This window comes from Tamandua tetradactyla, chromosome 13 (genome assembly GCF_023851605.1).
Source record: "Tamandua tetradactyla isolate mTamTet1 chromosome 13, mTamTet1.pri, whole genome shotgun sequence".
Classification (NCBI taxonomy): domain Eukaryota; kingdom Metazoa; phylum Chordata; class Mammalia; order Pilosa; family Myrmecophagidae; genus Tamandua; species Tamandua tetradactyla.
In genome coordinates this window covers 82,196,769-82,210,531 of record NC_135339.1, presented here as the reverse complement: position 1 = coordinate 82,210,531, position 13,763 = coordinate 82,196,769, and the positions used below count along the sequence as shown (strand labels likewise).

At 38.0% G+C, this 13,763-nt stretch overlaps 1 protein-coding gene across 5 annotated transcripts in view; it reads right to left on the bottom strand.

Moving 5' to 3' along the window:
• The window catches only part of INPP5F (inositol polyphosphate-5-phosphatase F), a 162,254-nt gene extending 148,765 nt beyond the window's left edge, over nucleotides 1-13,489 (bottom strand). For 2 of the 5 annotated variants that reach the window (XM_077126195.1, XM_077126199.1), the window contains exon 1: nucleotides 13,306-13,488. In XM_077126195.1, the coding sequence (XP_076982310.1) occupies nucleotides 13,306-13,402 (97 nt within the window). In that variant the 5' untranslated portion in view covers nucleotides 13,403-13,488. Of the gene's footprint in view, nucleotides 1-13,305 lie in introns of all 5 variants that reach the window. The other 3 variants (XM_077126194.1, XM_077126193.1, XM_077126192.1) reach the window with 3 other exon arrangements.
• Between the last annotated feature and the right edge of the window lie 274 nt (nucleotides 13,490-13,763).

The window sequence follows — 13,763 nt, the reverse complement described above, 5'->3', positions numbered from 1 at the left end:
AAATACATTAGGTAGTAAAAAGGGATAAATACAAACATTGCTAATCTGATCACATTACTTCTCACAGCCTTAGGAACAAAATCCAAATTCCTTGGAAAGGTTTGTAAGGCCCTACGTGTCTACATTCCTCCTGCCTCCCCACCCTCCCACCCCCAGCAGCATAATCTTCCATGTGCCCTGGGTTAGAATGCTGCTCTCCACCCACTTCTATTCATTCTTCATTCCACACTCAGAACAAGGGTCACTGATCTTCCATGACACATTTCCCACTCCACCCATCCAGTAAAACTGACAATCTCTGAACCTTGCACATAGTTCCATGAGGAAATTTTATTTTGGTTTAGTGTACCTAATTGGTGACTTGCCCTGACTCCATAACTTAACAAAAAGCTCATCAAGACTTACTCTTGCCTTAGCATTATGTTCCCAGTGCATGGTACTCACCAGGCTCCACAATGCTGAATGGACAGATGAATGAACGACACCAAAACGAGAAGCAAGTTGAAGTGAGATAACAACTTGCATTGAATCAAGCTGGAAGAGTTCACAGAGCTATTTAAAGTAGCAAAATTAAATTCAACTTACTATTTCAGATAAAGAACAAAGCTGGCAGAGTTGACTGCCCAACATTACCCAGCTTGTTAAAATCAGAACACTATTTCCCACTCTTAGTCTAGGGCTATTTCCAATACACCTTCTAACACCATAAATTTCCTTGCCAAATGCTCTCTGGTGTAATATTTTCATTTTACATTAAATGGAGCTTTGAGATCACCACCATCCATTTTGCCCAAGCCAGAATCTGGGCGATATCCAAAAATGCCTTTCTTCCTCACCAAATCCTATTGATTCTATTTCCTCAATGTCTGATAAATCTCTCACTTCTCTCTATCCCCACTGCCCTGGACCCTTGGGCAGGGCAAAGACCTTTGCCATCTGGATCCTTAAATAAGCTGTTACCTTCCCAGCATCTAGCAAGCTGCTCAATGTATAACACAAGCACGCAAATATTTATTAAATGCAATGATAACTCAAAGCAGTTCGTTTCTGCTGGGCCATGAGATATAAGACAGGAAGCTGTAAGAATGCAGTTTAGTAACTAAACAGGGACCAAATCAGGAAGACAACAGATAGCAAATTCAGGTTTTCCTCTAGACAGGGTAGATTTGCATTTGAGAATGAACATTAGAATAGCTGTGTAAAAGATGGACATTTAAGGGCAAGCCTGATGCCAGAGATCCAAGTGACAGATAAGAGTCACACAGAATGGCTCAGGGTTGATTCTGGAGTGGGAAGACTAGACAACAGATGTGATACGGAAACAGCCTACTACACCTGGTGTCAAGAGTCCTTAGTGAAAAATCCTGGCTCTCCTGCAGGACCCTGACAGTCTCTGAATCCCTTTCAGCTTTGGTTTCATCATTTGTAAATGGGAATTCCACCTAGCTTACAGGGTTTTAATGATGATTAAATAAGATAATTATGGGAAAGTACCTAGCACAATGTTTGGCTCACAGTAAATGTTCAGTAAATTTTAGCTGAAGTTGAGGAAAATATATACACTTAAAATGTCAGGTTCCTACCTCTCCATAATCTCCCCACAAATTTTTAAAAGAGTCTATATATGACTTAAAAAAGAAAAAAGAAAAGCATTTTTTTAAAAAACCTGCTCAAATGAGATTTTTTACTTATCAAATGTTATGGTAGGTGCATCTCAGGGTATACATGCTTTATGAATTCTAGATCTGCTCCTAGAATTCTATTTCTTCTGAATATGAAACACAGATCTGCAGCTCTGATACAGCTCAGAACTGAGCATACTGTCTCAGTAAGCTAATTCTGATCCAAATGGTAAATCAAGCATGATCTTCAGCTTCCTAACCTCCCTGACCCTCTTCATGGGAGGGAGGGAGAATCTAAAAGAGGTCAAGTATAAAGGGAGGTCAAAATATGCTTTGGAAAAAGACACAGATATTGATAAACTTCAATTATGTATGTGAAAATGAATACTGGGTCCCAAGTTTTGGGAAACCACAGAAGAATATAAATAAAATGTCCATAACTTTTAATCACCACAGAAAGACATCTGACAAAAATGTGAACTACCCAGTAGAAGACAGGAAAAGATGATAGGAAAAAAAAAAAAGAAAAATGCATAAGTGGAAAATATGTCGAAAAACACAGAAATAACTCCAATTATTAATAGTTACATTAAATGCAAAAAGTTTCAAACTAACCAATTAAAAACAGACCATTATGTCTCAATCCCTGTATCAGTTTATTTCTTTGCCTGTTTTGTTTACTACTGTGTACTTGTGGTTTAGTACAGTACCTGACATGTAGTAGGTCCTCAATCAGTAGTTACTAAATCAAATGAATAAAACAAGCATCAAAAACTCAATCAGAAAATGGATTTCTCCTACCAACTTCTTACTTTCATTGACTTGTAAAATGACTAACTCTTACATTTTATTGTTTTTAAAAGAAGTCCAAAAATATCAGTCTATGTTATACTGGTGCTTTTAATTAAAAAAAATTTATATTTCAATAAATATAGTAAATGATGACTGTGATTTCTCATAATGAAAGATATACCTAAAAATTCTTGGCAATTTTAAATTATCTTAAAATCTCTAGCAGGTGCACGTGGTTTCTCATACCAATAGAGATAAGTGCTGTGTCTTTCCTATCTAGTACAAATATTCATCTCAAAATATGTAAATTTTTTTAATCTGTTACTCTTCACTAAGAAAATAAACAAGTTGGCACAAGCAGAGTCTGTTGATATAGGAAATATTTATAGATATTATTAGCCAAGGCATATTGACTATGCTTAGTAGTAGAGCCTCATGGTTGCTCATATTAAATGGCTACTCTGAAGGCAGAAGGCATTGGAAGAGAAAACGGCCATTGCTGCTTATACCATCCTTCCACAAAAAACAGCTATGTAACTGAACTGCTTCAAAAAACATATCACTTTCTAAGCCTCCCCCCAAAAGATATACTCCAATAGGAAAAAAAATTCAAAAAATTCTCAATTTTAAAAATGTAAGATCATCAGTGTTATCTAATAAGGAACAGAATGCTTATAAATTATAAAAGTAAAGCATTTAAAAAATAATGCCAAACTTTAATTAGTGAAATAGTTAAAGTAAAATACACCTTAAAGACATAAATTTTTGTCATAAACTCAATTGTTTGACCACTATGTCAACATTTCCATTTTTATTTCAAATCCATCTGGCAGTACATGGCTTCTATTTTCATATACCTCCTCTTCCTGGTACATAGAAAACAAGTGATTAAGTATTGTGTGTCTGTATAAAGCATGAGTCATTCATTCCAAGAGCCCAGAGTGAAGGGGCTCTCTCAGACCAAGAACAAGTCTGTGTTTTGCATAACTGCTGAAATTCATAAACAATTTCGTTTGTCTAAAATTTTTTTTCAAAAAAGGTGCCATGATTTATGATTTATCATAATAAGACCCAAGTTTCATTTCCTGCTTAAAACGAAGGATATTATTGCTCTGAAAAGACAAATCATCAATACCAATGAGGAAAAAGGTTCTCAAACAAAGAACTGAAAATTCCAATTGTTAGGTCTTCCATGCCTCAATTCTAAGAATTTAATTAGACCAGGAAAAAGAGGTTAAGGAGTAATTTCATTCAGGAGCCATCTTTTAAATACTAAGCTAGATACAGGTTTCTTTGACGTTTCTAATGATAATTGTTTCCCAACATTCAGCAAACTAAAGATCTAATCCAATTTAGAAAAATTAGTAGGTAGTCACTTTCCAGCATGAACCCTGACTGTTTATCATCATTTGGGAGCATTATAAAATACTGATGCCTGCCCTCCAAGCTTTAGAGAATCTAACTCAATTGGTTAGAGGGGGATTGTTTGTACAGACTTTTTTTAATCTCCCCCAGGTGATTCTAATTTACAGCCAGGTTGAGAATTACTGGTCTAAAAGATTATAGGTCACTGTGTGGAACCTGCATTAGCAGTTTATAGTTATCTAAAGATGGTACCTATGATATAGAACTTTAAACTCTCATGTAATAAAATATCAAAACTGCATGAAGATCTCAACGTGATGAGTTAGCATAAAATCAGACATCTCAGTCTAACCTAGTATAAGGAAATACATTTCAAAAAATAATCCCAAGAATACTTAAAAAATTAATGGCACTGTAAATCTGTTAGTTATCACCTAGGAAAGGGAACGAAGAATTTCTAGTGATGCTTCTATTGAAATAGGGATCAAATTACAATGCAAGCAAGGGGACCACAAAGTTTTTATCATCTTGAAGGATATTAGAAACATTTTTTACAATTCTACAATATCCAAAATTGTTTAGATCCTCTACCTGGAACATAAAGTTCTACCAGTCGCATCTCAAGACCCAGCACTAATCAAAAAAAGAACAAGAGGATGGTTATTAAAAAAAAAAGACTTTCATGAAAGGTAAGACAATGGTATTAGGCTTCAGCCTGAGAAGACCTAATGGAAATTAGACATAATTATGCAACAGTAAAAATCATGACTTCACAGTACATTTGGAATATCAGTACAGGTGATACACAAGTTTGGCTCAGGAACAAATGAAATGAAGTATAGGTTGTATTATGGCTAAGGAATAAATGAAAGGAAGCACAGCTTAAAACTTTCCACACTCATCAACTTAGAAAACTGATGATACATTCAATTCAAACAAGGATTCAATAAATCCTTAGATAAAAAATTCATAACACATCACCCAAGAAACAAAGCAATGTCTTGGGTTATATCACTGAACTACTACTTTCCCCCAAACCTTCATTTTAGTGTTCAGAAACACAATTCTGAGAACTAAATCAAAGAATGAATAGTGTGCTATCAATTGGTATTTTCAATCTCTCATTTTAGAACCTTTAAGAGAGCTTCATAAAATTACTGCTTCAGTCATGAAATAGATTTAACCTTTCTCCCAACTGGCGTTTGATTTCCTAACTTTTCTTCTCCCATCTCAGACTGTTTGCACACTCCTTGCCAACAAAAAGCTCTGCCTTCAACTTACCAGTGAGTCTAGGATCTGCTACTTTCCTTGGCCTCAAATGAAGAGCTGCTTCAGGATCAAACAGCACAGTGGGGAGCAAAAACTTGTGCCGATTCCAACAGTTTAGCCAGTTAGGTTTTATTCATTCTCTCAACTTTTTTCCTTTTTTTTTAGCACTAAGTTAGAATGAAGAGCAATTTTTCTTGTGAAACAAAAGAAACGTCTATAAAAGTCCAGTAGTACAAAAGCCAGTGTCTCCCAGTTTTCCACTCCCATAGATGGATATAACAGACTACATCTAAAAGGAACATCTTAGATTCAAATCAAAGAACACCTTTCTTCCCATTTTCTTTGTTATTAGGAAAGAAAAATAGATTTTTACCATCTTGGGGAAAAAAGATCAGGATCTCAAACTTTAGGACTCAATTCAAATCTCCCTCAGAAAACTCTTTATAGCTCTATCCAGTGTCTAGAATCAAGTGTGTCTCTTCTAACGAACAGCAACCTCCACTAAGGCATGGACAGTGTTTTATTTATCTTTTTACTTTGGCACAAGGCCTGGGAGACAAGTCTTCAATAAATGTTTGCTGAAATAACTTTAAAGGATTTAAGATTTAATGTAATGTCAAGGAGAAAGTAAGATAACACTAAATTAGTTCGATGGGGGAGAAGGGGAGAGCTCTGTTTCTTTGAAAAAAGGGAGCACTTGAAAAGCGTAAAAAGAAATAAATGCCACAGTTATGACAGAGGTGTACCCTGGAAGTTGAGACACACAGGTGCCCAGAAGAGAAAAGAGCAATGTATTACTCTACTAAACTCCTTGCTCAGCAAACCACAGCTGTCCCTCCACCACATGAAGTTTGAGTGTATGGGGGGAGGGGGGATTAGCTGGAAATAGTGAGAAGAACGTTTATATCTGGCATAAAAGTAATGTATAATCATACTGTGATATATCTCAATGATACTATACATGTTAAAAAAAGATAAAAGCATTACGGCATGTTTACAATTTCCAAACATTTCAGTTAGATGTTATGATTATCTCAAAAGGTAAATACTGATTTTACAAATACAGTGAAAATCTGAAGTTCAGTGTAACAAAGTGAAAAGCTATTTCAAGGATGAGATTCTAAAAGAATACATATATTTAAATATCCTACTGCTAAGTTAAAAAAAATGCAAGGTTAAATTTAAAAGAAATTTAAATTAAAATGAAATAATACCAAGGAACACTGATCTAAAATCAACCTGTATTTCACTCCAGAGCCTCACCAAAGCAAGCAAGGCTGGGTGGATGTCTTTTTTTTTTTTTTTTTTTTTTTTTTTTTGGTGAACAGAAGCAGCTCCCTTAAGGGTCTCACAGCAACCGCAAAATGAGTCATCCTAACAGAACATGGATTTAATTAAGATACTACCAGCATGTGCTGTGAAAGAACTATAGTGCTAAATGTTCAGTGTTTAATCTAACTTTAAAAATACTACTTAAGCATTTTTACTTACTATAATGTATTGTCATTAGTCACTAACAATAAACAACTGTATTATTTTCCTGTATTGCTAAATATACCCTGACTGTAATGTTCTTCTCAGCTTAATTATGGTCAGTTGACATACAAGGATTAATGATTTAGACCAGCTAATGAGTAATGATTTGTTAAGGGCTCTATAACCATACTGCTACTTCCTAAACTTGCATTTGCAAGGCTAGACTTAAAAACATTATATTTTAAAACATATTTCAACAGAAATAGCACAATTAACAAAAAGTGAGATAACAATACATCTTGTAAAGCTCTGACACATTTAAACCCCTTAAACCACACCAAAATGAGTTTGGGACTATGGTTCTGAGAATGCACCAAATCAACAGCACAGTCAAACTAATTTCCAATGGTTTAATATCTATCTGCAAATACAGCAGTCAATTCCATCATAAATCAATAGGGTCAAAATCAGCAACAAGCAAACTTTCCTGCCTTGTGCCAGTTTAGGAAAAATAAAAATGTCTATGGATCCCATTTATTTTCATTCAAAAAGCAAACAGATGTATTGAATCCCACAGTCTTCAAAATTAGATTACCACCTTTATGAATAAAATTATAGTGAGAAATTAAGATGGTTTTTTTAAGGTGGTAAGAGGCAGTCTTTCTCATATTTTGCATTTAAACTCCTCAATGGCTCCTATGAGGTAGGAATTACCATCATTCCTGCGTTACACACAGGAAAGCTAAAACACAGATGGAATGAGTTGCTCAAGGCATACAGGGTAGAACAAGAACTAGAATTATTTCAGTTCATTCAACACAACTTTTACTGAAGGCCTAATTACTGTGGGTCAAAGCTAAAGATAAAGGGATGAATCTGCATCTCCCTCTCCCTGCTTGGGCTATGTGAGGCTTGATAAGTGGGATAAGGGGAGCCAAGTAAGGGGGGCTTCCTGAGCAGCACTAATGTGGCCAGGTTCCCAAAGAGCCAAATGTCAGGTCAGTTCTGGCACCTGCACGCCCTACTAAGAAGGCTCTTGAGACAGCCTCTCCTCTCAGGTTAGCCTTTTGGCAAATCCTGGCCATCACACAAACTTCTAGGAGCCAAAGATTCCCATAAAGTTCCTCCTCTCTTTGAAGGAGGCTGCCCTCAAGGACTTTTCTCATTTCCTCTCTGCTTTGTAGGCTCTGAGAGATGACCAGGAAACTGGATCTAGGACTTTTGCAAAGCTAGACTGGAAAAGGCTTCAGGTTGCTTATCACTGGCTAAAATAGTTCCTGTCTAGTACATATCAATGTTTCTGCTCAAAGATCTACCCTTCCCAAACTGCAGACATTCTGAAAGCTTAAGAGAACTCTGTTAAACTGACTGTAGCTGGAGAAACTAGTCAATCTATTATATAACAATGCCTCCTATAATTAGATAAATTAATTTTGCAAAAAAGGAGTCAGTGAAGATATAAGGTCAAAGAACAAATCAGAAGTTCCATTATCAGAAATTTCACTCTATATATCATTCCTCAATAAATTTTGACATTTGAGAGGCTAGTTTATTCTCTATATAGTCTAAAATGTTTATGATAACTAAAGAGATTTCAGATATTACCCATAAAAAAATCTAAGTTCTATAATCTTGTAGTCAAGAAGGCAAAAAGATTTATAAAACATTTTTGCCAACATTGAGGAATATTTTGTTTTTAGTCAAATACTAGGTTAGAAGCCTGGCTCTCTCTTTTAACTCTGTGAACTTGGTCAAATTATTTCTCTGTGTCACAGTTGCCTTACCTGTAAAATAAGAATAACAGAACACTTCTCCTGAGGTTACTGTGAGGATGTAATTAAACAATACATGTAAAGGGCTTAGAACAACGTCTGGTTCAGAAAAATGTTCAAATATAAGCCATTATCACTAGCTACTTTTAATCACTCAGCTGCCAATGTAGACAAAATATACACAAAAGCTTCCCACAATCTATAAAACTCAATTCCAAAAACTGTCATTAGTTACTTTAGAAAGACCCATATATATACTTTTTTACCAAAGGGGGGCAGGGAAGAGTTTGGAAAGAAATTTCTTTTCTATCTTGCATGCATGAAAATAAGCATACATAAAACAATCATACAGGCCTATTCAACCCAACAGCTAGCTGTTAGTAATACAAAAAATGGAGTATAAAGTAGTTCAGGGTGTAAGATTGATAAGACATTTTTAAAGAAACTGAAGGCTACAGATACTAGGGAAAAAAAAAAAATGTGGTTATTCAACAAAAATGGTTAGAAAGATTTTTTGCAATATGATTAATAATTCATTTTTTAGATCTTTTTTTTTTTTTTGGCATGGGCAGGCTCTGGGAATTGAACCAGGTCTCCAGCTTGGCTGAAGAGAATTCTTGCCACTGAGCTACCGTTGCACCGCCCAAATAATTCATTTTTAAATTAACATGTCCTGTTATATTTTGATATGGTACTTCATGAATTTTTAGCATACAAGATTTTTTAAAAGGGTAAAATTTAAAGTCTTTTTTTTTCCCCAAAGTAAATCCCAGGTGACACAAAACTCCATGTAAAATAAATAGTTTCGTAAAATTCAATTCCTCAAAAGAGATAAGTATTCTATGTAGATTTTTATTCTATACCTAAAATTTCTTATGCAAAAAAGTTAACTTCATATGACCTGCCATAAAATAATTTAATTATCAAAGATAAATTCTGAGAACTGTAAAATTTTTTGTTTCCATAAGCCCTGATAGCTAACATCCCCTCCCAAAAAATTCCCTGGCATTCATCTTTCAGAGTATCACCTCTCTCCATATGGTTCAATTACTTAGGAATGCTATGGTTATGACATGCTTTGAGGTCTTTCTGTGGACACTCAGTCTCAGAATAGAATGAGGCAGCACACAGAAGTAAATCATATAACACTGTCATATCAGACAAGACCACGAGGACTAGTGGAAGCAATTTTAAGACTGAAGAGATAAGACCATATCACCCTTTCCCAACAGTAGGCTGTATTATATTCCTTTTTAAGTCTTTAAATTACAATTCTTACTCTCATTTATTAAATTCCACTCTCAGGAAACTACTGGATGATTACACTGTGCTTTATCATTTTTTCCTCATAGAAAATAAAACAAACTAAATATTTTTCCTCTGGTGTCATCAGTCTGCAATAGACATAAGCATCACTCACTACTCTTTTTTTTTTTTTTCTTACATGGGCAGGCACCGGGAATCAAACCCGGGTCCTCTGGCATGGCAGGCAAACTTTCTTGCTTGCTGAGCCACTGTGGCCCACCCCACTCACTACTCTTTAAGAAAAAAAATGGAAACAGCAGAAAAATAACTTTTTCCCTGACTAGAAGGAAAAACTGAAAAGAAAATATAAACAGTAAAGAAGAAAACTATAAGGAATGCTACCACAAAGATTACTGAAAAAAAAAGGAAGCTAAATCAGATAGAGAAATAGCACAAAGGAAATGCAACCTTCACATTTCCTCACCTAAGTGGACAGAGATTTTCTGTTCCAATTAAAAGATATTCAAAACAGGGCCTAAAATAAACAAACACAACTTTCTATTATTTAAGACAATGATATTAAGAAATCACTTGGACTTAAATTTAATTCAGTTCAACTTAACGAAAAATGCCTATGTTCTCAGCATTCTAAAAGTATGGAGAGATCAAGGTGAGTTAATATACTGTCCTTGTCCTTGGGGAATGCCCTGTCCACTGGGGAAGAAGTAAGCAAATTATTATTATACAACACAGTTAAGGGCTATCATCGAAGAGTATACTAAGCGTATAAAGTGTTTGGAAACACAATAAAAGTGGCACCTGTTCAGGATCTTACAGAATGATTTACTCAGGAAAAGGTACTGCAGTAACAAACATTCCAGGCTGAGGAAAAAAAAAAAAATCCCACTTCAGGTTGTTCAATAGTCACAAAAAAATGTAAAAACCACAACACCTGGAAGCTTTTTTGGGCTTATAATACTTTCTCTTGGAAAAGAAAACAGCTTAGCAATCTATTGAGCTGAATTGCCAATAACAATATAAGATTTTAAAGATCTGTCACTACAAACAATAGCAAAACCAGCCATAAAAGCATGGGAAGAAAGTTCAATAATTAGATTATTCCAAATACAGAAAAAGATCAGAAATGAAAAGCATTTACTCAATTAAGACATTATTATTAAGCAGCCATTATTCAGAAAAGATCTTGAATATTGGCTAGAATAAGCTATAATGTGAAGTCAAGTGCATGGGATTCTTTCTTCACTGGCTTATAGTTGAACACCTAAAAGATTAAATGGACATTACTTCTGAAACATAATGGTCTCTTCCCTGCTCTAGACTTTTGTTCTACTTCAGTTGAAGGTCTAGTATATCCTAAGAAGTGAACTATGCTTGAGGAAATTAACTGCAAAAGCTACAGTCATTTTTTTACTCAGAAAAAAAGTTTTTTGTGTTCTGATAATGGCCTTTAGATAAAAAAACAGAAATCCAAACCAAATCGCTTAATGCAAAATTTGGGCCCTAGTTACCCCATGAATATTCCTTAAAGGCTTGGGCCTGTGGTTCTGTTCAGCTATGTGAATTTTTCTAGCTCAGTAGTATGGGCATAATAGTCTTTCCACTTAAAGATAAGTTACTAGCCCACATTCCAGAAGAGTTGACTTACTTAACTTCAGGGGAGCTGTTTCTCCCCAAGTAGTCATTAGGACTGGCGCCCCTCCTGCGTACAAGAAACTAACACAAACCAAACAGAACGATAAGTAATCTGCTGAAAATCCCTCCTATTCAGAGAACTCCAGAATCCTTCCCCCACATCATGTAGTTTTACCATCTTGGTTCATATCTGTCCATCTTGAAGCCTAAGAGAAAGAAATGGAAGCAACAAATCCACCCTATTTAGATATGCCTCATCTCACTATTCAAATATACAAGTGACCACTAAGGATTTCCTGAGTGTTTTTCATGAGATATGTTAATTCTTGTCCCCTAAACACCGAACACTTAAGAGATAGGTATTGTTTTTAAACATATTTTCATTATGTACGAGTAAAGGACTACAAAAAAAACCCAACCCTCACTTTATAATTAAGGAAAATGAGGCACATAAAAGTGTGTATCAGTCAGATAAACTGAAGATGATCTCAAGTTCCACCTAGCTCTACAAGTCTAAGCTTTCAGAATCCAAGGAGCTGGCTCTTCTCATAGCCCTGGAAATTATACAATCGACTTTTCTTCAAACTGCAAACTTATTATGGTAAGTGGGGGGGGGGGGGGGGGCGGCGCAAATAGTCAGATAAGGAAAAACACAGGTGACACGAGACTGAGACTGTCAAAAATCAGCCTATCTACAACTTCTGTCCCAACATCATCAAGAACCTTATCCAGGTGTAGTCATTTCTCCTCTATTTTAACTAGAGGAAATAAAATGTAATAGCCAGAGCCTTAAAAAAAAAAAAAAAAGTTATTCACTGCTCTGGCAAATCAATTAGCAGGTCATTATAACAAAGCAGTAGGGTCTGCTAGAAAATGTTCTGGAGGTGGTGAAACTGCTCCAAATCAGCATAACTTCTCACACCTTCCCTCTCACCTGAAAAAGAGGATACTACCACCTGCTTTGCAAAGTTACTGTAGAGGCTGAAGATAAATATTAAGGGGTTCTTAACACCAACCCATCAACAGTCACTGCTTTTTTTATGAAAAGCTCATTTGAACCCTTTGCACATTTCAATTCAACAACATATCATTCTTTTGCCTAGATTACCTAGAAGACTTAAAAGTAAATTTGAAATTCTCTGGCTATTTCTTTAAAGAACTTTATTCTCACACTTTTCCTAAAGTGAAAGGATCTTGGAATTGATCAGGAGAAAGGAATGACAACCTAAAAGGTGAGATACCACCCACTCCCTCAAAAAGGAACCCCTCTAGACTGTTAGCTCTCTGAGGGCAGGGACTTGTCTTGTTTAGGCCAAGACTGTAAACAAGTTTTCCTAAAGAAACTCACTGTTGTGGATTTAGGTATCTAACAACGTACATGACACCCAAACATCAGCCCACAAAACATTTTGTATCGCACAATATCGAGTTACTCCCAAATATTAAAATTTTAACATTTCAATGCAGCTTAATTGTAATACTAAATCAAAGAAAAGATGCTTTAAGTCGGGGGGGCCTGTGAGGGAACCATAATGAAGTCACACCTTTAACAATAAGGAACCAGGCACACAGAGATGTTAGAGAGGGACTCTCCCGCAGAACGTTCCACTCAAACGGGCGCAATCTCTTCTGGCCTGACTTCGGAATTAGAACCCAGAACTTCTCGCGAAGGACTTTGCTTATAAGAAGCCACACTACTCGGTCACCCCAGAATCGAAGCGGCCTTCCCACCGGAGCGCACCCCGCTCGAACTTTCAGGGGAAAACGGGCTACCAGCTGCGAAGGGCCGAGGAGGCACCTGCGGCCGCGGTCCTCGAGGCCCAGAACCCGACCGGCCGGTGAGAGGCTGGGTCCGGGTGTGCCCTTCTACCAAGCCGCCGAGATCGCGAGGCGGAAGTGAGCCCGGGAGCGACGAGGGTCGCCAGTCCTTTCTTCTCCCGCAGAGGTGGGGCAAGGGCTCGGGGAGGGCGCTGTCCTCGCCGAAAGGCCCCTCTCCCTCCGGTCAGGAAACAATGACAGCTGGCGGCCCTCGCATCCCGCCCGCCCGCTCGGCTCCTCCTAGCGGAGGGGCCCGGCCGCGCCCCCCTCTCCCCCAGCCCCGCCAGCCTCACCGGGCCGAAGCTGAAGGCCGCCGTCCCGCCGGCTGCACCACAGCGCGCGCTCGCCCTGCTGCAGGATGTAGTGGTCCTTGGCTTGGAAGAGCTCCATGCCGGCCCCGGGCGCCGAGAGAGGCGGCTGTCCGGGCGCGCTTGCGTCCGGCAGATCCCCCGGTCCCGGCGGCGACAGCCCGCGGGAGGCGCCCGGGGCGTCCTCGTCGGCCGGGGCCGCCAGAACCGGCTCCTCTGGAAGGGACAGCGCCTCAGAGAAGCTGCTGAGAGAGTACTCACCCCGCCCGACCCGACCCGCGCGAGGACAACGCGCCGGGGCAGCGGCCGCGGCGGCGGACGAGGCCTCCTCCCCCGGCTCCACCCCTTCCTGGCCCCTCCCCAGGCTCCACCCCTCACTGGCTCCTCCCCCGGTTCCGCCCAGGATCCGCCCCTTCTCTGGCACCTCCCCCTACCTGGCTCCT